The sequence below is a fragment of the Oncorhynchus nerka genome, linkage group LG12, assembly GCF_034236695.1.
Source record: "Oncorhynchus nerka isolate Pitt River linkage group LG12, Oner_Uvic_2.0, whole genome shotgun sequence".
In the NCBI taxonomy this organism is placed as follows: Eukaryota; Metazoa; Chordata; class Actinopteri; order Salmoniformes; family Salmonidae; genus Oncorhynchus; species Oncorhynchus nerka.
The window spans coordinates 2,066,814-2,091,643 of NC_088407.1; the positions used below are offsets into that span (position 1 = coordinate 2,066,814).

The window sequence follows — 24,830 nt, forward strand, 5'->3', positions numbered from 1 at the left end:
CAGTGTAATATATAGTGTAGTTAACCAGTGTAATATATAGTGTAGTTAACCAGTGTAATATATAGTGTAGTTAATCAGTGTAATATATAGTGTAGTTAACCAGTGTAATATATAGTGTAGTTAATCAGTGTAATATATAGTGTAGTTAATCAGTGTAATATATAGTGTAGTTAATCAGTGTAATATAGTGTAGTTAACCAGTGTAATATATAGTGTAGTTAACCAGTGTAATATATAGTGTAATATATAGTAGTTAACCAGTGTAATATATAGTGTAATATATAGTGTAGTTAACCAGTGTAATATATAGTGTAGTTAATCAGTGTAATATATAGTGTAGTTAACCAGTGTAATATATAGTGTAGTTAACCAGTGTAATATATAGTTTAATATATAGTGTAGTTAACCAGTGTAATATATAGTGTAATATATAGTGTAGTTAACCAGTGTAATATATAGTGTAGTTAATCAGTGTAATATATAGTGTAATATATAGTGTAGTTAACCAGTGTAATATATAGTGTAGTTAACCAGTGTAATATATAGTGTAGTTAACCAGTGTAATATATAGTGTAGTTAATCAGTGTAGTTAATCAGTGTAATATATAGTGTAGTTAACCAGTATAATATATAGTGTAGTTAACCAGTATAATATATAGTGTAGTTAACCAGTGTAATATATAGTGTAGTTAACCAGTGTAATATATAGTGTAGTTAATCAGTGTAATATATAGTGTAGTTAACCAGTGTAATATATAGTGTAGTTAACCAGTGTAATATATAGTGTAGTTAACCAGTGTAATATATAGTGTAGTTAATCAGTGTAATATATAGTGTAGTTAACCAGTGTAATATATAGTTTAATATATAGTGTAGTTAATCAGTGTAATATATAGTGTAGTTAATCAGTGTAATATATAGTGTAGTTAATCAGTGTAATATATAGTGTAGTTAATCAGTGTAATATATAGTGTAGTTAATCAGTGTAATATATAGTATAGTTAACCAGTGTAATGTATAGTGTAGTTAACCAGTGTAATGTATAGTGTAATATATAGTGTAGTTAATCAGTGTAATATATAGTGTAGTTAACCAGTGTAATATATAGTGTAGTTAATCAGTGTAATATATAGTGTAGTTATTCAGTGTAATATATAGTGTAGTTAATCAGTGTAATATATAGTGTAGTTAATCAGTGTAATATATAGTGTAGTTAATCAGTGTAATATATAGTGTAGTTAATCAGTGTAATATATAGGTAGTTAATCAGTGTAATATATAGTGTAGTTAATCAGTGTAATATATAGTGTAGTTAACCAGTGTAATATATAGTGTAGTTAATCAGTGTAATATATAGTGTAGTTAATCAGTGTAATATATAGTGTAGTTAACCAATGTAATATATATGTAGTTAACCAGTGTAATATATAGTGTAGTTAATCAGTGTAATATATAGTGTAGTTAACCAGTGTGTATATAGTGTAGTTAACCAGTGTAATATATAGTGTAGTTAATCAGTGTAATATATAGTGTAGTTAACCAGTGTAATATATAGTGTAGTTAACCAGTGTAATATATAGTGTAGTTAATCAGTGTAATATATAGTGTAGTTAATCAGTGTAATATATAGTGTAGTTAACCAGTGTAATATATAGTGTAGTTAACCAGTGTAATATATAGTGTAATATATAGTGTAGTTAACCAGTGTAATATATAGTGTAATATATAGTGTAGTTAACCAGTGTAATATATAGTGTAGTTAACCAGTGTAATATATAGTGTAGTTAACCAGTGTAATATATAGAGTAATATATAGTGTAGTTAACCAGTGTAATATATAGTGTAGTTAATCAGTGTAATATATAGTGTAGTTAACCAGTGTAATATATAGTGTAGTTAATCAGTGTAATATATAGTGTAGTTAACCAGTGTAATATATAGTGTAGTTAACCAGTGTAATATATAGTGTAGTTAACCAGAGTAATATATAGTGTAGTTAACCAGTGTAATATATAGTGTAGTTAACCAGTGTAATATATAGAGTAATATATAGTGTAGTTAACCAGTGTAATATATAGTGTAGTTAATCAGTGTAATATATAGTGTAGTTAACCAGTGTGATATATAGTGTAGTTAACCAGTGTAATATATAGTGTAGTTAACCAGTGTAATATATAGTGTAGTTAACCAGTGTAATATATAGTGTAGTTAACCAGAGTAATATATAGTGTAGTTAACCAGTGTAATATATAGAGTAATATATAGTGTAGTTAACCAGTGTAATATATAGTGTAGTTAACCAGTGTAATATATAGTGTAGTTAACCAGTGTAATATATAGTGTAGTTAACCAGTGTAATATATAGTGTAGTTAACCAGTGTAATATATAGTGTAGTTAACCAGTGTAATATATAGTTTAATATATAGTGTAGTTAATCAGTGTAATATATAGTGTAGTTAACCAGTGTAATATATAGTGTAGTTAATCAGTGTAATATATAGTGTAGTTAATCAGCGTAATATATAGTGTAGTTAACCAGTGTAATATATAGTGTAATATATAGTGTAGTTAATCAGTGTAATATATAGTGTAGTTAATCAGTGTAATATATAGTGTAGTTAACCAGTGTAATATATAGTGTAGTTAACCAGTGTAATATATAGTGTAGTTAATCAGTGTAATATATAGTGTAGTTAACCAGTGTAACATATAGTGTAGTTAATCAGTGTAATATATAGTGTAGTTAATCAGTGTAATATATAGTGTAGTTAACCAGTGTAATATATAGTGTAGTTAACCAGTGTAATATATAGTGTAATATATAGTGTAGTTAACCAGTGTAATATATAGTGTAGTTAACCAGTGTAATATATAGTGTAGTTAACCAGTGTAATATATAGAGTAATATATAGTGTAGTTAACCAGTGTAATATATAGTGTAGTTAATCAGTGTAATATATAGTGTAGTTAACCAGTGTAATATATAGTGTAGTTAATCAATGTAATATATAGTGTAGTTAACCAGTGTAATATATAGTGTAGTTAACCAGTGTAATATATAGTGTAGTTAACCAGTGTAATATATAGAGTAATATATAGTGTAGTTAACCAGTGTAATATATAGTGTAGTTAATCAGTGTAATATATAGTGTAGTTAACCAGTGTAATATATAGTGTAGTTAACCAGTGTAATATATAGTGTAGTTAACCAGTGTAATATATAGTGTAGTTAACCAGTGTAATATATAGTGTAGTTAACCAGAGTAATATATAGTGTAGTTAACCAGTGTAATATATAGAGTAATATATAGTGTAGTTAACCAGTGTAATATATAGTGTAGTTAACCAGTGTAATATATAGTGTAGTTAACCAGTGTAATATATAGTGTAGTTAACCAGTGTAATATATAGTGTAGTTAACCAGTGTAATATATAGTGTAGTTAATCAGTGTAATATATAGTGTAGTTAACCAGTGTAATATATAGTTTAATATATAGTGTAGTTAATCAGTGTAATATATAGTGTAGTTAACCAGTGTAATATATAGTGTAGTTAATCAGTGTAATATATAGTGTAGTTAATCAGCGTAATATATAGTGTAGTTAACCAGTGTAATATATAGTGTAATATATAGTGTAGTTAATCAGTGTAATATATAGTGTAGTTAATCAGTGTAATATATAGTGTAGTTAACCAGTGTAATATATAGTGTAGTTAATCAGTGTAATATATAGTGTAGTTAACCAGTGTAACATATAGTGTAGTTAATCAGTGTAATATATAGTGTAGTTAATCAGTGTAATATATCGTGTAGTTAACCAGTGTAACATATAGTGTAGTTAACCAGTGTAACATATAGTGTAGTTAATCAGTGTAATATATAGTGTAGTTAATCAGTGTAATATATAGTGTAGTTAACCAGTGTAATATATAGTGTAGTTAATCAGTGTAATATATAGTGTAGTTAACCAGTATAATATATAGTGTAGTTAATCAGTGTAATATATAGTGTAGTTAATCAGTGTAATATATAGTGTAGTTAACCAGTGTAATATATAGTGTAGTTAATCAGTGTAATATATAGTGTAGTTAACCAGTATAATATATAGTGTAGTTAATCAGTGTAATATATAGTATATATATTTTTTAAGGAAAGTGTTTTCACTTAAATCAATGAAATACATGCAGTTGTGCAACTCACCCTTCTCTCTTTTGACCTCCTCTGTAGACAGAAGATAAAACATGATGTATTATGGGTACTAGAACATGAAGACAGACTACATCCTCTCTATTCTGACCTCCTCTATAGACAGTAGATAAAACATGATTCATTATGGGTACTAGAACATGAAGACAGACTACATCCTCTCTATTCTGACCTCCTCTGTAGACAGTAGATAAAACATGATGTATTATGGGTACTAGAACATGAAGACAGACTACATCCTCTCTATTCTGACCTCCTCTATAGACAGTAGATAAAACATGATGTATTATGGGTACTAGAACATGAAGACAGACTACATCCTCTCTATTCTGACCTCCTCTGTAGACAGTAGATAAAACATGATGTATTATGGGTACTAGAACATGAAGACAGACTACATCCTCTCTATTCTGACCTCTGTAGACAGTAGATAAAACATGATGTATTATGGGTAATTTCCTCTATTTCCTTTGATAATGTTGGTAATGTTGATAATTACATGAATATAGTAAACACAGAGACAACACTTACCCAGCAGTCCATTCAGGAGATTAATTTGACCTAGGGAGGAGATATATATTCACTCATCTTGTCACCAAATCAGCCAGCCAGCCAGATAGATAGATACACAGACAGACACAGACAGGAACACATCAAACACACTACTTACAACGGTAATGGTCTTCCATCAATTTTGAATCTGTGGGTGGTCCAAAAAAACAGATAGTTAGAAGACATGTTGACTTTCTAAAACCATCCTGTTATTATCAAACCCTGCTGGTACCTTCTCAGAGCCTGGTTCCTCTCTACCCAGTACAGCCAGTAGAGGACTGGTCACCCCTCAGAGCCTGGTTCCTCTGGTCTACCCAGTACAGTCAGTAGAGGACTGGTCACCCCTCAGAGCCTGGTTCCTCTCTACCCAGTACAGCCAGTAGAGGACTGGTCACCCCTCAGAGCCTGGTTCCTCTCTACCCAGTACAGCCAGTAGAGGACTGGTCACCCCTCAGAGCCTCGTTCCTCTGGTCTACCCAGTACAGTCAGTAGAGGACTGGTCACCCCTCAGAGCCTGGTTCCTCTGGTCTACCCAGTACAGCCAGTAGAGGACTGGTCACCACTCAGAGCCTGGTTCCTCTCTACCAGGTAGCGGACCAGTCCTCTACTTGCTGTACTGAGACTGAGGAACCAGGCCAGGGCCAGTCCTCTACTGGCTGTATTGGGCAGAGAGGAATCAGGCTCTGAGGGTGACCAGTCCTCTACTGGGTGTACTGGAGAGAACCAGGCTCTGAGGGGTACCCAGTACAGCCAGTAGAGGACTGGTCACCCCTCTGAGCCTGGTTCCTCTCTACCCAGTACAGCCAGTAGAGGACTGGTCAGCCCTCAGAGCCTGGTTCCCCTCTACCCAGTACAATCAGTAGAGGACTGGTCACCCCTCAGAGCCTGGTTCCTCTGGTCTACCCAGAACAGCCAGTAGAGGACTGGTCACCCCTCCGAGCCTGGTTCCTCTCTACCCAGTACAGCCAGTAGAGGACTGGTCACCCCTCAGAGCCTGGTTCCTCTGGGCTACCCAGTACAGGACTGGTCACCCCTCCGAGCCTGGTTCAGCTCTACCCAGTACAGCCAGTAGAGGACTGGTCACCCCTCCGAGCCTGGTTCCTCTCTACCCAGTAGAGGACTGGTCACACCTCAGAGCCTGGTTCCTCTGGTCTACCCAGTACAGCCAGTAGAGGACTGGTCACCCCTCAGAGCCTGGTTCCTCTGGTCTACCCAGAACAGCCAGTAGAGGACTGGTCACCCCTCAGAGCCTGGTTCCTATCTACACAGTACAGCCAGTAGAGGACTGGTCACCCCTCAGAGCCTGGTTCCTCTACCCAGTAGAGGACTGGTCACCCCTCAGAGCCTGGTTCCTATCTACCCAGTACAGCCAGTAGAGGACTGGATCCCCTCCGAGCCTGGTTCCTCTGGTCTACCCAGTACAGCCAGTAGAGGACTGGTCACCCCTCAGAGCCTGGTTCCTCTGGTCTACCCAGTACAGCCAGTAGAGGACAGGTCACCGCTCAGAGCCTGGTTCCTCTCTACCCAGTACAGCCAGTAGAGGACTGGTCTCCCCTCAGAGCCTGGTTCCTCTGGTCTACCCAGTAGAGGACTGGTCACCCCTCAGAGCCTGGTTCCTCTCTACCCAATACAGCCAGTAGAGGACTGGTCACCCCTCAGGGCCTGGTTCCTCTGGTCTACCAAGTACAGCCAGTAGAGGACTGGTCACCCCTCAGAGCCTGGTTCCTCTCTACCCAGTACAGCCAGTAGAGGACTGGTCACCCCTCAGAGCCTGGTTCCTCTCTACCCAGTACAGTCAGTAGAGGACTGGTCACCCCTCAGAGCCTGGTTCCTCTCTACCCAGTACAGCCAGTAGAGGACTGGTCACCCCTCGGAGCCTGGTTCCTCTGGTCTACCCAGTACAGTCAGTAGAGGACTGGATCCCCTCCGAGCCTGGTTCCTCTGGTCTACCCAGTACAGCCAGTAGAGGTCTGGTCACCCCTCAGAGCCTGGTTCCTCTCTACCAGGTAGCGGACCAGTCCTCTACTTGCTGTACTGGGTAGACAGAGGAACCAGGCCTGAGTGACCAGTCCTCTGCTGGCTGTATTGGGTAGAGAGGAACCAGGCTCTGAGGGTGACCAGTCCTCTACTGGGTGTACTGGGTAGAGAGGAACCAGGCTCTGAGGGGTACCCAGTACAGCCAGTAGAGGACTGGTCACCCCTCTGAGCCTGGTTCCTCTCTACCCAGTACAGCCAGTAGAGGACTGGTCAGCCCTCAGAGCCTGGTTCCCCTCTACCCAGTACAATCAGTAGAGGACTGGTCACCCCTCAGAGCCTGGTTCCTCTGGTCTACCCAGAACAGCCAGTAGAGGACTGGTCACCCCTCCGAGCCTGGTTCCTCTCTACCCAGTACAGCCAGTAGAGGACTGGTCACCCCTCAGAGCCTGGTTCCTCTGGGCTACCCAGTACAGGACTGGTCACCCCTCCGAGCCTGGTTCAGCTCTACCCAGTACAGCCAGTAGAGGACTGGTCACCCCTCCGAGCCTGGTTCCTCTCTACCCAGTAGAGGACTGGTCACACCTCAGAGCCTGGTTCCTCTGGTCTACCCAGTACAGCCAGTAGAGGACTGGTCACCCCTCAGAGCCTGGTTCCTCTGGTCTACCCAGAACAGCCAGTAGAGGACTGGTCACCCCTCAGAGCCTGGTTCCTATCTACCCAGTACAGCCAGTAGAGGACTGGTCACCCCTCAGAGCCTGGTTCCTCTCTACCCAGTACAGCCAGTAGAGGACTGGTCACCCCTCCGAGCCTGGTTCCTCTACCCAGTAGAGGACTGGTCACCCCTCAGAGCCTGGTTCCTATCTACCCAGTACAGCCAGTAGAGGACTGGTCACCCCTCAGAGCCTGGTTCCTATCTACCCAGTACAGCCAGTAGAGGACTGGTCACCCCTCAGAGCCTGGTTCCTCTGGTCTACCCAGTACAGCCAGTAGAGGACTGGTCACCCCTCAGAGCCTGGTTCCTCTGGTCTACCCAGTACAGCCAGTAGAGGACTGAGGTAGAGAGGTTCTTACCCAGGTGATAGACTAGATAAGGTTTATATTCCAGTGATATGTAACCAGAGGTAGAGAGGTTCTTACCCAGGTGATAGACTAGATAAGGTTTATATTCCAGTGATATGTAACCAGAGGTAGAGAGGTTCTTACCCAGGTGATAGACTAGATAAGGTTTATATTCCAGTGATATGTAACCAGAGGTAGAGGTTCTTACCCAGGTCAATGACAAGGTCAGGTTCCAGATCCAGTAGAATCCTGTAAAAGTCTAATTTCGCACTTCTTGAGTCTTCTGCTTCTTCTAGGGCCTCGTACAACTGTTCCATCTGGTCCTGTCTGGTCATCTCTTTGATACTGATGTCACGGTACAACTTCTCATAGAACAGCTCATGAAGGATGGGCATCACCTTGGTAACCCTCCGAATGAGTTGATCCTTATGGACGTCCACAAATATGGCACCTGAAAAGAGATGTAGAGTTATATAGTGTAGAACAAGAGGACATTACTAGTCAGGTTAGATGTAGAGGACATTACTAGTCAGGTTAGATGTAGAGGACATTACTAGTCAGGTTAGATGTAGAGGACATTACTAGTCAGGTTAGATGTAGAGGACATTACTAGTCAGGTTAGATGTAGAGGACATTACTAGTCAGGTTAGATGTAGAGGACATTACTAGTCAGGTTAGATGTAGAGTTATATACTGTAGAACAAGAGGACATTACTAGTCAGGTTAGATGTAGAGGACATTACTAGTCAGGTTAGATGTAGAGGACATTACTAGTCAGGTTAGATGTAGAGGACATTACTAGTCAGGTTAGATGTAGAGGACATTACTAGTCAGGTTAGATGTAGAGGACATTACTAGTCAGGTTAGATGTAGAGTTATATACTTATTTTCTTTATGTGAATCACAGGGATTTGGGACAGCCTTAATTGTTCATCCATAACCAATACCTGTTCATGTTAACTGAACAGGCTCTAGTCTGAATGCTCTAGTCTGAATGCTCTAGTCTGAATGCTCTAGTCTGAATGCTCTAGTCGGAATGCTCTAGTCGGAATGCTCTAGTCGGAATCTAGTTAGAATGCTCTAGGCCGAATGCTCTAGTCAGAATGCTCTCGTCGGAATGCTCTCGTCGGAATGCTCTAGTCGGAATGCTCTCGTCGGAATGCTCTAGTCAGAATACAGGAAGGCTTTATGAACTCAGCAAAAAAAGAATTGTCCCTTTCTCAAGACTTGTTCTTTCAAAGATAATTTGTAAAAACCAAATAACTTCACTGTTTACATTTTTATCTTACTTTAACTAGGCAAGTCAGTTAAGAACAAATTCTTATTTTCAATGACAGCCTAGGAACAGTGGGTTAACTGCCTTGTTCAGGAGCATAATGTCAGATATGTACTTTGTCATTTTGGGGAATCGAACTTGCAACTTTTCGGTTACTAGTCCAACACTCTAACCACTAGGCTACGCTGTTTCCCATGCTTGTTCAACGAACCATAAACAATTAATGAACATGCACCTGTGGAACGGTCATTAAAACACTAAAAACTTACAGACAGTAGGCAATTAAGGCCACAGTTATGAAAACTTAGGACACAAAAGAGGCCTTTCTACTGACTCTGAAAAACATAAAAGATGCCCAGGGTCCCTGCTCATCTGCGTGAACATGCCTTAGGCATGCTGCAAGGAGGCATGAGGACTGCAGATATGGCCAGGGCAATAAATTGCATTGTCTGTACCGTGAGACGCCTAAGACAGCGCTAGAGGGAGACAGGACGGACAGCTGATTGTCCTCGCAGTGGCAGACCACGTGTAACAACACCTGTACAGGATCGGTACATCCGAACATCACACCTACGGGACAGGTTTCAGGATGGCAACAACAACTGCCTGAGTTTCACCAGGAATGCACAATCCCTCCATCAGTGCTCAGACTGTCCGCAATAGGCTGAGAGAGGCTGGACTGAGGACCTGTAGGCCTGTTGTAAGGCAGGTCCTCACCAGCCAGACATCACCGGCAACAACGTTGCCTATGAGCACAAACCCACCGTCGCTGGACCAGACAGGATTGGCAAAAAGTGCTCTTCACTGACAAGTCACGGTTTTGTCTCATCAGGGGTGATGGTCGGATTATCGCTTATTGTTGAAGGAATGAGCGTTACACAGAGGCCTGTACTCTGGAACGGGATCGATGTGGAGGGTCCATCATGGTCTGGGGCGGTGTGTCACATCACCGGATTGAGCTTGTTGTCATTGCAGGCAATCTCAACGCTGTGCGTTACAGGGAAGACATCCTCCTCCCTCATGTAGTACCCTTCCTGCCGGCTCATCCTAACATGACCCTCCAGCATGACAATGCCACCAGCCATACTGCTCGTTCTGTGCATGATTTCCTGCAAGACAGGAATGTCAGTGTTCTGCCATGGCCAACGAAGAGCCCGGATCTCAATCCCACTGAGCATGTCTGGGATCGGAGGGTGAGGACTAGGGCCATTCCCCCAGAAATGTCCGGGAACTCGCAGGTGCCTTGGTGGAAGAGTGGGGTAACATCTCACAGCAAGAGCTGGCAAATCTGTTGCAGTCCATGAGGAGGAGATGCACTGCAGTACTTAATGCAGCTGGTGGCCACACCAGATACTGACTGTTACTTTTGATATTGACCCCCCTTTGTTCAGTGACACATTATTCCATTTCAGTTAGTCACATGTCTGTGAAACTTGCTCAGTTTATGTCTTAGTTGTTGAATCTTGTTATGTTTATACAAATATTTACACATGTCAACTTTGCTGAAAATAAAAGCAGTTGACAGTGAGGACATTTCTTTTTTTGCTGAGTTCATATACAGTGGGGAGAACAGGTATTTAATACACTGCCGATTTTGCAGGTTTTCCTACTTACAAAGCACGTAGATGTCTGTAATTTATGTCATGCAATAAAATGCTAATTAATTACTTAAATCATACAATGTGATCATCTGGATTTTTGTTTTAGATTCCGTCTCTCACAGTTGAAGTGTACCTATGGTAAAAATTACAGACCTCTACATGCTTTGTAAGTAGGAAAACCTGCAAAATCGGCAGAGTATTAAATACATGTTCTCCCCACTGTATGTATATAAGGTATACAGCCAGTAGAGGACTGGTTACCCCTCAGTGCCTGGTTCCTCTCTACCCAGTACAGCCAGTAGAGGACTGGTTACCCCTCAGTGCCTGGTTCCTCTCTACCCAGTACAGCCAGTAGAGGACTGGTTACCCCTCAGTGCCTGGTTCCTCTCTACCCAGTACAGCCAGTAGAGGACTGGTTACCCCTCAGTGCCTGGTTCCTCTCTACCCAGTACAGCCAGTAGAGGACTGGTCACCCCTCAGAGCCTGGTTCCTCTCTACCCAGTACAGCCAGTAGAGGACTGGTCACCCCTCAGAGCCTGGTTCCTCTCTACCCAGTACAGTCAGTAGAGGACTGGTCACCCCTCAGAGCCTGGTTCCTCTCTACCCAGTACAGCCAGTAGAGGACTGGTCACCCCTCAGAGCCTGATTCCTCTGGTCTACCCAGTACAGCCAGTAGAGGACTGGTCACCCCTCAGAGCCTGGTTCCTCTGGTCTACCCAGTACAGCCATTAGAGGACTGTTCACCCCTCTGAGCCTGGGTCCTCTCAACCCAGTTCAGCCAGTAGAGGACTGGTCACCCCTCAGAGCCTGGTTCCTCTCTACCCAGTACAGCCAGTAGAGGACTGGTCACCCCTCAGAGCCTGGTTCCTCTCTACTGTTACGTTCCCCAGTTTATGTGTTGTAGTTTGTGTTTGTGCATGTGTTTATTTCAGGAAATGGCTTCCGGAAATCCCTCAAGCAGCTGATTGGTCGACTCCAGGGCTAATTGGAGAGCTGACCCCGCCCCCTCGTCAAGACGCAGCTGTCTCCAATTACCCATTCCCTCAGACGCTATATAAAAGTCAGTGTTCTGTTCAGGAGGGAGATCTTTTTTGTAGAGAGATTTTCTGAGAGATTTTGCTAGAGATTTTGCTAGAGGTTGATTTTGCTGAGAGTTGGTATATTTTGTGAGTTTGTTGCTCAGATAGAGCTTATTTGATGTCGTTTGTTAGTTTGTTTGAAAATGGTTTAATATTCTGTTTCATTTGTTCCCAGGGGGAGAAGGGGAAGGCACCTTGGGAGTGCTTAGGCAAGAGGCCCGCGGGCATACATATACCCGTAGCATATTCGCTGTCTAGGCACACTAGGCATAACATCTACCCAGTACAGCCAGTAGAGGACTGGTCACCCCTCAGAGCCTGGTTCCTCTCAACCCAGTTCAGCCAGAAGAGAGGTTCTTACCCAGGTGATAGACTAGATAAGGTTTATATTCCAGTGATATGTAACCAGAGGTAGAGAGGTTCTTACCCAGGTGATAGACTAGATAAGGTTTATATTCCAGTGATATGTAACCAGAGGTAGAGAGGTTCTTACCCAGGTGATAGACTAGATAAGGTTTATATTCCAGTGATATGTAACCAGAGGTAGAGAGGTTCTTACCCAGGTGATAGACTAGATAAGGTTTATATTCCAGTGATATGTAACCAGAGGTAGAGGTTCTTACCCAGGTGATAGACTAGATAAGGTTTATATTCCAGTGATAAGTAACCAGAGGTAGAGAGGTTCTTACAGGTGATAGACTAGATAAGGTTTATATTCCAGTGATATGTAACCAGAGGTAGAGGTTCTTACCCAGGTGATAGACTAGATAAGGTTTATATTCCAGTGATATGTAACCAGAGGTAGAGGTTCTTACCCAGGTGATAGACTAGATAAGGTTTATATTCCAGTGATATGTAACCAGAGGTAGAAGGTTCTTACCCAGGTGATAGACTAGATAAGGTTTATATTCCAGTGATATGTAACCAGAGGTAGAGAGGTTCTTACCCAGGTGATAGACTAGATAAGGTTTATATTCCAGTGATATGTAACCAGAGGTAGAGAGGTTCTTACCCAGGTGATAGACTAGATAAGGTATATATTCCAGTGATATGTAACCAGAGGTAGAGAGGTTCTTACCCAGGTCGATGACAACGTCAGGTTCCAGATCCAGTAGAATCCTGTAAAAGTCTGATTTCAGCTTTTCCCCTCTTGAGTCTAGAGCCTCGTACAACCATATCATCTGGTACTGTCTGGTCCTGGCAGCATGGATCTTAGAGTACGTCTCAGAACGGATCAAGTAAAATGCCATGGGAATCACCATGGTAACACTCTGGATGAGGTGAACCTTGTTTATGTTCACAAACAGAGCATCACCTAGACAGGAAAGAAAAAAGAGCTTATATACTGTAGAACAAGAGGACATTACTAGTCAGGTTAGATGTAGAGTTATATACTGTAGAACAAGATGACATTACTAGTCAGGTTAGATGTAGAGGACATTACTAGTCAGGTTAGATGTAGAGTTATATACTGTAGAACAAGAGGACATTACTAGTCAGGTTAGATGTAGAGGACATTACTAGTCAGGTTAGATGTAGAGGACATTACTAGTCAGGTTAGATGTAGAGTTATATACTGTAGAACAAGAGGACATTACTAGTCAGGTTAGATGTAGAGGACATTACTAGTCAGGTTAGATGTAGAGTTATATACTGTAGAACAAGAGAACATTACTAGTCAGGTTAGATGTAGAGGACATTACTAGTCAGGTTAGATGTAGAGTTATATACTGTAGAACAAGAGGACATTACTAGTCAGGTTAGATGTAGAGTTATATACTGTAGAACAAGAGAACATTACTAGTCAGGTTAGATGTAGAGGACATTACTAGTCAGGTTAGATGTAGAGTTATATACTGTAGAACAAGAGGACATTACTAGTCAGGTTAGATGTAGAGTTATATACTGTAGAACAAGAGGACATTACTAGTCAGGTTAGATGTAGAGGACATTACTAGTCAGGTTAGATGTAGAGGACATGACTAGTCAGGTTAGATGTAGAGTTATATACTGTAGAACAAGAGGACATTACTAGTCAGGTTAGATGTAGAGGACATGACTAGTCAGGTTAGATGTAGAGTTATATACTGTAGAACAAGAGGACATTACTAGTCAGGTTAAATGTAGAGGACATTACTAGTCAGGTTAGATGTAGAGGACATGACTAGTCAGGTTAGATGTAGAGGACATTACTAATCAGGTTAGATGTAGAGTTATATACTGTAGAACAAGAGGACATTACTAGTCAGGTTAGATGTAGAGGACATTACTAGTCAGTTTAGATGTAGAGGACATTACTAGTCAGGTTAGATGTAGAGGACATTACTAGTCAGGTTAGATGTAGAGTTATATACTGTAGAACAAGAGGACATTACTAGTCAGGTTAGATGTAGAGTTATATACTGTAGAACAAGAGGACACTACTAGTCAGGTTAGATGTAGAGGACATTACTAGTCAGGTTAGATGTAGAGGACATTACTAGTCAGGTTAGATGTAGAGTTATATACTGTAGAACAAGAGGACATTACTAGTCAGGTTAGATGTAGAGTTATATAGTGTGGAACGAGGACATTACTAGTCAGGTTAGATGTAGAGTTATATACTGTAAAAAAAATTGATAATCAGTTAGAAGACATGTTGACACCAGTAGATAAAACATGATGAACCAGGCCTTTCCTCTCTACCCAGTTGAGGACTAGTCACCCCTCAGAGCCTGGTTCATCTCGACCCAGTACAGCCAATGGAGGACTGGTCACCCCTCAGAGCCTGGTTCCTCTCTACCCAGTATAGTCAGTAGAGGACTGGTCACCCCTCAGAGCCTGGTTCCTCTGGTCTACCCAGTACAGCCAGTAGAGGACTGGTCACCCCTCAGAGCCTGGTTCCTCTCTACCCAGTACAGCCAGTAGAGGACTGGTCACCCCTCAGAGCCTGGTTCCTCTGGTCTACCCAGTACAGCCAGTAGAGGACTGAACAGAGAGAACGTTTTTCCAGTCAGCGCCATTATTAGTTACATTGGTTTAGTTTTAACGAGGGAACCTATTGGGTTCACCCTAGTAGACTATAGGAGGATATATGGCTGATATCTCAGTCTATTGGGTTCACCCTAGTAAACTATAGGAGGATATATGGCTGATCTCAGTCTATTGATGTAATAGAGTTGGGTTCACCCTAGTAAACTATAGGGGGATATATGGCTGTTATCTCAGTCTATTGGGTTCACCCTAGTAAACTATAGGGGGATATATGGCTGATCTCAGTCTATTGATGTAATAGAGTTGGGTTCACCCTAGTAAACTATAGGAGGATATATGGCTGATATCTCAGTCTATTGATGTAATAGAGTTGGGTTCACCCTAGTAAACTATAGGGGGATATATGGCTGATATCTCAGTCTATTGGGTTCACCCTAGTAAACTATAGGAGGATATATGGCTGATATCTCAGTCTATTGGGTTCACCCTAGTAAACTATAGGAGGATATATGGCTGATATCTCAGTCTATTGATGTAATAGAGTTGGGTTCACCCTAGTAAACTATAGGGGGATATATGGCTGATATCTCAGTCTATTGGTGTAATAGAGTTGGGTTCACCCTAGTAGACTATAGGAGGATATATGGCTGATATCTCAGTCTATTGATGTAATAGAGTTGGGTTCACCCTAGTAAACTATAGGAGGATAAATGGCTGATATCTCAGTCTATTGATGATGTAAAAGAGTTGGGTTTTATGGTTACAAAACACGAAGTTGGAGAAGGAGACTTTCACACAAAACTCACCCATCTGCTGTCTGATCTCTGTAGACAGAAGATAAAACATGATGTATTATGGGTACTAGAACATGAAGACAGACTACATCCTCTCTCTTCTGACCTCTGTAGACAGTAGATAAAACATGATGTATTATGGGTACTAGAACATGATGACAGACTACATCCTCTCTATTTTGACCTCCTCTGTAGACAGTAGATAAAACATGATGCATTATGGGTACTAGAACATGAAGACAGACTACATCCTCTCTATTCTGACCTCCTCTGTAGACAGTAGTTAAAACATGATGTATTATGGGTAATCAGTATAATATAATCTATATAATAAATATCATTATTTATGCCCCTTAAAGTGCTCTGTGCTACCCGGAGGGATCCAAAAGCAAAACTTACTAAACCACACCTTACCTCTAACTCCCCCTAGTGGTGGTCTGAGGTAGTGATGCAGGGTACTGCACTAAACCACACATTACCTCTAACTCCCCCTAGTGGTGGTCTGAGGTAGTGATGCAGGGTACCGTAATAAACCACACATTACCTCTAACTCCCCCTAGTGGTGGTCTGAGGTAGTGATGCAGGGTACTGTACTAAACCACACATTACCTCTAACTCCCCCTGGTGGTGGTCTGAGGTAGTGATGCAGGGTACTGTATTAAACCACACATTACCTCTAACTCCCCCTAGTGGTGGTCTGAGGTAGTGATGCAGGGTACTGTACTAAACCACACATTACCTCTAACTCCCCCTAGTGGTGGTCTGAGGTAGTGATGCAGGGTACTGCACTAAACCACACATTACCTCTAACTCCCCCTAGTGGTGGTCTGAGGTAGTGATGCAGGGTACCGTAATAAACCACACCTTACCTCTAACTCCCCCTAGTGGTGGTCTGAGGTAGTGATGCAGGGTACCGTAATAAACCACACATTACCTCTAACTCCCCCTAGTGGTGGTCTGAGGTAGTGATGCAGGGTACCGTAATAAACCACACATTACCTCTAACTCCCCCTAGTGGTGGTCTGAGGTAGTGATGCAGGGTACTGTACTAAACCACACATTACCTCTAACTCCCCCTAGTGGTGGTCTGAGGTAGTGATGCAGGGTACCGTAATAAACCACACATTACCTCTAACTCCCCCTAGTGGTGGTCTGAGGTAGTGATGCAGGGTACCGTAATAAACCACACCTTACCTCTAACTCCCCCTAGTGGTGGTCTGAGGTAGTGATGCAGGGTACTGTACTAAACCACACATTACCTCTAACTCCCCCTGGTGGTGGTCTGAGGTAGTGATGCAGGGTACCGTAATAAGCCACACATTACCTCTAACTCCCCTGATGGTGGTCTGAGGTAGTGATGCAGGGTACTGTACTAAACCACACATTACCTCTAACTCCCCTAGTGGTGGTCTGAGGTAGTGATGCAGGGTACCGTAATAAACCACACCTTACCTCTAACTCCCCCTAGTGATGGTCTGAGGTAGTGATGCAGGGTACCGTAATAAACCACACATTACCTCTAACTCCCCCTAGTGGTGGTCTGAGGTAGTGATGCAGGGTACCGTAATAAACCACACATTACCTCTAACTCCCCCTAGTGGTGGTCTGAGGTAGTGATGCAGGGTACCGTAATAAACCACACCTTACCTCTAACTCCCCCTAGTGGTGGTCTGAGGTAGTGATGCAGGACCGTAATAAACCACACATTACCTCTAACTCCCCCTAGTGGTGGTCTGAGGTAGTGATGCAGGGTACTGTACTAAACCACACATTACCTCTAACTCCCCCTGGTGGTGGTCTGAGGTAGTGATGCAGGGTACCGTAATAAACCACACATTACCTCTAACTCCCCCTGATGGTGGTCTGAGGTAGTGATGCAGGGTACTGTACTAAACCACACATTACCTCTAACTCCCCTAGTGGTGGTCTGAGGTAGTGATGCAGGGTACCGTAATAAACCACACATTACCTCTAACTCCCCTAGTGATGGTCTGAGGTAGTGATGCAGGGTACCGTAATAAACCACACATTACCTCTAACTCCCCCTAGTGGTGGTCTGAGGTAGTGATGCAGGGTACCGTAATAAACCACACATTACCTCTAACTCCCCCTAGTGGTGGTCTGAGGTAGTGATGCAGGGTACCGTAATAAACCACACCTTACCTCTAACTCCCCCTAGTGGTGGTCTGAGGTAGTGATGCAGGGTACCGTAATAAACCACACATTACCTCTAACTCCCCCTAGTGGTGGTCTGAGGTAGTGATGCAGGGTACTGTACTAAACCACACATTACCTCTAACTCCCCCTGGTGGTGGTCTGAGGTAGTGATGCAGGGTACCGTAATAAACCACACATTACCTCTAACTCCCCCTGATGGTGGTCTGAGGTAGTGATGCAGGGTACTGTACTAAACCACACATTACCTCTAACTCCCCCTAGTGGTGGTCTGAGGTAGTGATGCAGGGTACCGTAATAAACCACACATTACCTCTAACTCCCCTAGTGATGGTCTGAGGTAGTGATGCAGGGTACCGTAATAAACCACACATTACCTCTAACTCCCCCTAGTGGTGGTCTGAGGTAGTGATGCAGGGTACCGTAATAAACCACACATTACCTCTAACTCCCCCTGATGGTGGTCTGAGGTAGTGATGCAGGGTACTGTACTAAACCACACATTACCTCTAACTCCCCCTAGTGGTGGTCTGAGGTAGTGATGCAGGGTACCGTAATAAACCACACATTACCTCTAACTCCCCCTAGTGATGGTCTGAGGTAGTGATGCAGGGTACCGTAATAAACCACACATTACCTCTAACTCCCCCTAGTGATGGTCTGAGGTAGTGATGCAGGGTACCGTAATAAACCACACATTACCTCTAACTCCCCCTAGTGGTGGTCTGAGGTAGTGATGCAGGGTACCGTAATAAACCACACATTACCTCTAACTCCCCCTAGTGGTGGTCTGAGGTAGTGATGCAGGGTACCGTAATAAACCACACCTTACCTCTAACTCCCCTAGTGGTGGTCTGAGGTAGTGATGCAGGGTACCGTAATAAACCACACATTACCTCTAACTCCCCTAGTGGTGGTCTGAGGTAGTGATGCAGGGTACTGTACTAAACCACACATTACCTCTAACTCCCCTAGTGGTGGTCTGAGGTAGTGATGCAGGTACCGTAATAAACCACACCTCTAACTTAGTGGTGGTCCTCCGTAACTCCTCTAACTCCCCTAGTGGTGGTCTGAGGTAGTGATGCAGGGTACTGTACTAAACCACACATTACCTCTAACTCCCCCTGGTGGTGGTCTGAGGTAGTGATGCAGGGTACCGTAATAAACCACACGTTACCTCTAACTCCCCCTGATGGTGGTCTGAGGTAGTGATGCAGGGTACTGTACTAAACCACACATTACCTCTAACTCCCCCTAGTGGTGGTCTGAGGTAGTGATGCAGGGTACCGTAATAAACCACACATTACCTCTAACTCCCCTAGTGATGGTCTGAGGTAGTGATGCAGGGTACCGTAATAAACCACACATTACCTCTAACTCCCCTAGTGGTGGTCTGAGGTAGTGATGCAGGGTACCGTAATAAACCACACATTACCTCTAACTCCCCTAGTGGTGGTCTGAGGTAGTGATGCAGGGTACCGTAATAAACCACACCTTACCTCTAACTCCCCCTAGTGGTGGTCTGAGGTAGTGATGCAGGGTACCGTAATAAACCACACATTACCTCTAACTCCCCCTAGTGGTGGTCTGAGGTAGTGATGCAGGGTACTGTACTAAACCACACATTACCTCTAACTCCCCCTGGTGGTGGTCTGAGGTAGTGATGCAGGGTACCGTAATAAACCACACATTACCTCTAACTCCCCCTGATGGTGGTCTGAGGTAGTGATGCAGGGTACTGTACTAAACCACACATTACCTCTAACTCCCCCTAGTGGTGGTCTGAGGTAGTGATGCAGGGTACCGTAATAAACCACACATTACCTCTAACTCCCCCTAGTGATGGTCTGAGGTAGTGATGCAGGGTACCGTAATAAACCACACATTACCTCTAACTCCCCCTAGTGGTGGTCTGAGGTAGTGATGCAGGGTACCGTAATAAACCACACATTACCTCTAACTCCCCCTAGTGGTGGTCTGAGGTAGTGATGCAGGGTACCGTAATAAACCACACCTTACCTCTAACTCCCCCTAGTGGTGGTCTGAGGTAGTGATGCAGGGTACCGTAATAAACCACACATTACCTCTAACTCCCCCTAGTGGTGGTCTGAGGTAGTGATGCAGGGTACTGTACTAAACCACACATTACCTCTAACTCCCCCTGGTGGTGGTCTGAGGTAGTGATGCAGGGTACCGTAATAAACCACACATTACCTCTAACTCCCCCTGATGGTGGTCTGAGGTAGTGATGCAGGGTACTGTACTAAACCACACATTACCTCTAACTCCCCCTAGTGGTGGTCTGAGGTAGTGATGCAGGGTACCGTAATAAACCACACCTTACCTCTAACTCCCCCTAGTGGTGGTCTGAGGTAGTGATGCAGGGTACCGTAATAAACCACACATTACCTCTAACTCCCCCTAGTGGTGGTCTGAGGTAGTGATGCAGGGTACTGTACTAAACCACACATTACCTCTAACTCCCCCTAGTGGTGGTCTGAGGTAGTGATGCAGGGTACTGTACTAAACCACACATTACCTCTAACTCCCCCTGGTGGTGGTCTGAGGTAGTGATGCAGGGTACCGTAATAAACCACACATTACCTCTAACTCCCCCTGATGGTGGTCTGAGGTAGTGATGCAGGGTACTGTACTAAACCACACATTACCTCTAACTCCCCCTAGTGGTGGTCTGAGGTAGTGATGCAGGGTACCGTAATAAACCACACATTACCTCTAACTCCCCCTAGTGATGGTCTGAGGTAGTGATGCAGGGTACCGTAATAAACCACACATTACCTCTAACTCCCCCTAGTGGTGGTCTGAGGTAGTGATGCAGGGTACCGTAATAAACCACACATTACCTCTAACTCCCCCTAGTGGTGGTCTGAGGTAGTGATGCAGGGTACCGTAATAAACCACACCTTACCTCTAACTCCCCCTAGTGGTGGTCTGAGGTAGTGATGCAGGGTACCGTAATAAACCACACATTACCTCTAACTCCCCCTAGTGGTGGTCTGAGGTAGTGATGCAGGGTACCGTAATAAACCACACATTACCTCTAACTCCCCCTGATGGTGGTCTGAGGTAGTGATGCAGGGTACTGTACTAAACCACACATTACCTCTAACTCCCCCTAGTGGTGGTCTGAGGTAGTGATGCAGGGTACCGTAATAAACCACACATTACCTCTAACTCCCCCTAGTGATGGTCTGAGGTAGTGATGCAGGGTACCGTAATAAACCACACATTACCTCTAACTCCCCCTAGTGATGGTCTGAGGTAGTGATGCAGGGTACCGTAATAAACCACACATTACCTCTAACTCCCCCTAGTGGTGGTCTGAGGTAGTGATGCAGGGTACCGTAATAAACCACACATTACCTCTAACTCCCCCTAGTGGTGGTCTGAGGTAGTGATGCAGGGTAATAGTAGTAGTGTTATAGTGGATATTGATATGCACCAGTCACTCTATTTATATCTCTATCTAACTCTATCTATATATATTCATATAAATGTCTGATATGCAAACATTTGATTCATATATTGTACTGATGATGTAATAGAGTTGGGTTCACCCTAGTAAACTATAGGAGGATATAAGGCTGATATCTCAGTCTATTGATGTAATAGAGTTGGGTTCACCCTAGTAAACTATAGGGGGATATATGGCTGATATCTCAGTCTATTGATGTAATAGAGTTGGGTTCACCCTAGTAAACTATAGGAGGATATATGGCTGATATCTCAGTCTATTGGGTTCACCCTAGTAAACTATAGGAGGATATATGGCTGATATCTCAGTATATTGATGTAATAGAGTTGGGTTCACCCTAGTAAACTATAGGAGGATATATGGCTGATATCTCAGTCTATTGGGTTCACCCTAGTAAACTATAGGGGGATATATGGCTGATATCTCAGTCTATTGGGTTCACCCTAGTAAACTATAGGGGGATATATGGCTGATATCTCAGTCTATTGGGTTCACCCTAGTAAACTATAGGAGGATATATGGCTGATATCTCAGTCTATTGGGTTCACCCTAGTAAACTATAGGAGGATATATGGCTGATATCTCAGTCTATTGGGTTCACCCTAGTAAACTATAGGAGGATATATGGCTGATATCTCAGTCTATTGATGTAACAGAGTTGGGTTCACCCTAGTAAACTATAGGAGGATATATGGCTGATATCTCAGTCTATTGATGTAACAGAGTTGGGTTCACCCTAGTAAACTATAGGAGGATATATGGCTGATATCTCAGTCTATTGGGTTCACCCTAGTAAACTATAGGAGGATATATGGCTGATATCTCAGTCTATTGGGTTCACCCTAGTAAACTATAGGAGGATATATGGCTGATATCTCAGTCTATTGGGTTCACCCTAGTAAACTATAGGAGGATATATGGCTGATATCTCAGTCTATTGATGTAACAGAGTTGGGTTCACCCTAGTAAACTATAGGAGGATATATGGCTGATATCTCAGTCTATTGGGTTCACCCTAGTAAACTATAGGAGGATATATGGCTGATATCTCAGTCTATTGATGTAATAGAGTTGGGTTCACCCTAGTAAACTATAGGGGGATATATGGCTGATATCTCAGTCTATTGGGTTCACCCTAGTAAACTATAGGGGGATATATGGCTGATATCTCAGTCTATTGGGTTCACCCTAGTAAACTATAGGAGGATATATGGCTGATATCTCAGTCTATTGATGTAATAGAGTTGGGTTCACCCTAGTAAACTATAGGAGGATATATGGCTGATATCTCAGTCTATTGATGTAATAGAGTTGGGTTTTATGGTTACAAAACACGAAGTTGGAGAAGTAGACTTTCACACACAACTCACCCTTCTGCTGTCTGATCTCTGTAGACAGAAGATAAAACATGATGTATTATGGGTACTAGAACATGAAGACAGACTACATCCTCTCTATTCTGACCTCCTCTATAGACAGTAGATAAAACATGATGTATTATGGGTACTAGAACATGAAGACAGACTACATCCTCTCTATTCTGACCTCCTCTGTAGACAGTAGATAAAACATGATGCATTATGGGTACTAGAACATGAAGACAGACTACATCCTCTCTATTCTGACCTCCTCTCTAGACAGTAGATAAAACATGATGTATTATGGGTACTAGAACATGAAGACAGACTACATCCTCTCTATTCTGACCTTCTCTGTAGACAGTAGATAAAACAAATCAAATCAAATTGTATTTGTCACATACACATGGTTAGCAGATGTTAATGCGAGTGTAGCGAAATGCTTGTGCTTGTAGTTCCGACAATGCAGTAATAACCAACAAGTAATCTAACTCCAATTTGTAAGTCGCTCTGGATAAGAGCGTCTGCTAAATGACTTAAATGTAAATGTAAATGTAACTAACAATTCCAAAACTACTGTCTTATACACAGTGTAAGGGGATAAAGAATATGTACATAAGGATATATGAATGGGTGATGGTACAGGGCAGCATAGGCAAGATACAGTAGATGGTATCGAGTACAGTATATACATATGAGATGAGTATGTAAACAAAGTGGCATAGTTAAAGTGGCTAGTGATACATGTATTACATAAGGATGCAGTCGATGATATAGAGTACAGTATATACGTATGCATATGAGATGAATAATGTAGGGTAAGTAACATTATATAAGGTAGCATTGTTTAAAGTGGCTAGTGATATATTTACATCATTTCCCATCAATTCCCATTATTAAAGTGGCTGGAGTTGAGTCAGTGTCAGTGTGTTGGCAGCAGCCACTCAATGTTAGTGGTGGCTGTTTAACAGTCTGATGGCCTTGAGATAGAAGCTGTTTTTCAGCCTCTCGGTCCCAGCTTTGATGCACCTGTACTGACCTCGCCTTCTGGATGATAGCGGGGTGAACAGGCAGTGGCTTGGGTGGTTGATGTCCTTGATGATCTTTATGGCCTTCCTGTAACATCGGGTGGTGTAGGTGTCCTGGAGGGCAGGTAGTTTGCCCCCGGTGATGCGTTGTGCAGACCTCACTACCCTCTGGAGAGCCTTACGGTTGAGGGCGGAGCAGTTGCCGTACCAGGCGGTGATACAGCCCGCCAGGATGCTCTCGATTGTGCATCTGTAGAAGTTTGTGAGTGCTTTTGGTGACAAGCCAAATTTCTTCAGCCTCCTGAGGTTGAAGAGGCGCTGCTGCGCCTTCTTCACGATGCTGTCTGTGTGAGTGGACCAATTCAGTTTGTCTGTGATGTGTATGCCGAGGAACTTAAAACTTGCTACCCTCTCCACTACTGTTCCATCGATGTGGATAGGGGGGTTTTCCCTCTGCTGTTTCCTGAAGTCCACAATCATCTCCTTAGTTTTGTTGACGTTGAGTGTGAGGTTATTTTCCTGACACCACACTCCGAGGGCCCTCACCTCCTCCCTGTAGGCCGTCTCGTCGTTGTTGGTAATCAAGCCTACCACTGTTGTGTCGTCCGCAAACTTGATGATTGAGTTGGAGGCATGCGTGGCCACGCAGTCGTGGGTGAACAGGGAGTACAGGAGAGGGCTCAGAACGCACCCTTGTGGGGCCCCAGTGTTGAGGATCAGCGGGGTGGAGATGTGGTTGCCTACCCTCACCACCTGGGGCCCTGTCAGGAAGTCAGTACCCAGTTGCACAGGGCGGGGTCGAGACCCAGGGTCTCGAGCTTGATGACGAGCTTGGAGGGTACTATGGTGTTGAATGATGAGCTGTAGTCGATGAACAGCATTCTCACATAGGTATTCCTCTTGTCCAGATGGGTTAGGGCAGTGTGCAGTGTGGTTGAGATTGCATCGTCTGTGGACCTATTTGGGCGGTAAGCAAATTGGAGTGGGTCTAGGGTGTCAGGTAGGGTGGAGGTGATATGGTCCTTGACTAGTCTCTCAAAGCACTTCATGATGACGGAAGTGAGTGCTACGGGGCGGTAGTCGTTTAGCTCAGTTACCTTAGCTTTCTTGGGAACAGGAACAATGGTGGCCCTCTTGAAGCATGTGGGAACAGCAGACTGGTATAGGGATTGATTGAATATGTCCGTAAACACACCGGCCAGCTGGTCTGCGCATGCTCTGAGGCGCGGCTGGGGATGCCGTCTGGGCCTGCA

At 43.0% G+C, this 24,830-nt stretch overlaps 1 protein-coding gene across 2 annotated transcripts in view; it reads right to left on the reverse strand.

Moving 5' to 3' along the window:
• The window catches only part of LOC135574207 (uncharacterized), a 44,210-nt gene extending 21,568 nt beyond the window's left edge, over nt 1-22,642 (reverse strand). For both annotated transcript variants that reach the window (XM_065025133.1, XM_065025132.1), the window contains exons 1-7: nt 22,562-22,642; nt 15,533-15,550; nt 12,832-13,068; nt 8,006-8,248; nt 4,880-4,909; nt 4,741-4,770; nt 4,204-4,224 (exon numbers count right to left, since the gene is read on the reverse strand). In XM_065025133.1, the coding sequence (XP_064881205.1) occupies nt 4,204-4,224; nt 4,741-4,770; nt 4,880-4,909; nt 8,006-8,248; nt 12,832-13,068; nt 15,533-15,550; nt 22,562-22,601 (619 nt within the window). In that variant the 5' untranslated portion in view covers nt 22,602-22,642. The remainder of the gene's footprint in view (nt 1-4,203; nt 4,225-4,740; nt 4,771-4,879; nt 4,910-8,005; nt 8,249-12,831; nt 13,069-15,532; nt 15,551-22,561) is intronic.
• Between the last annotated feature and the right edge of the window lie 2,188 nt (nt 22,643-24,830).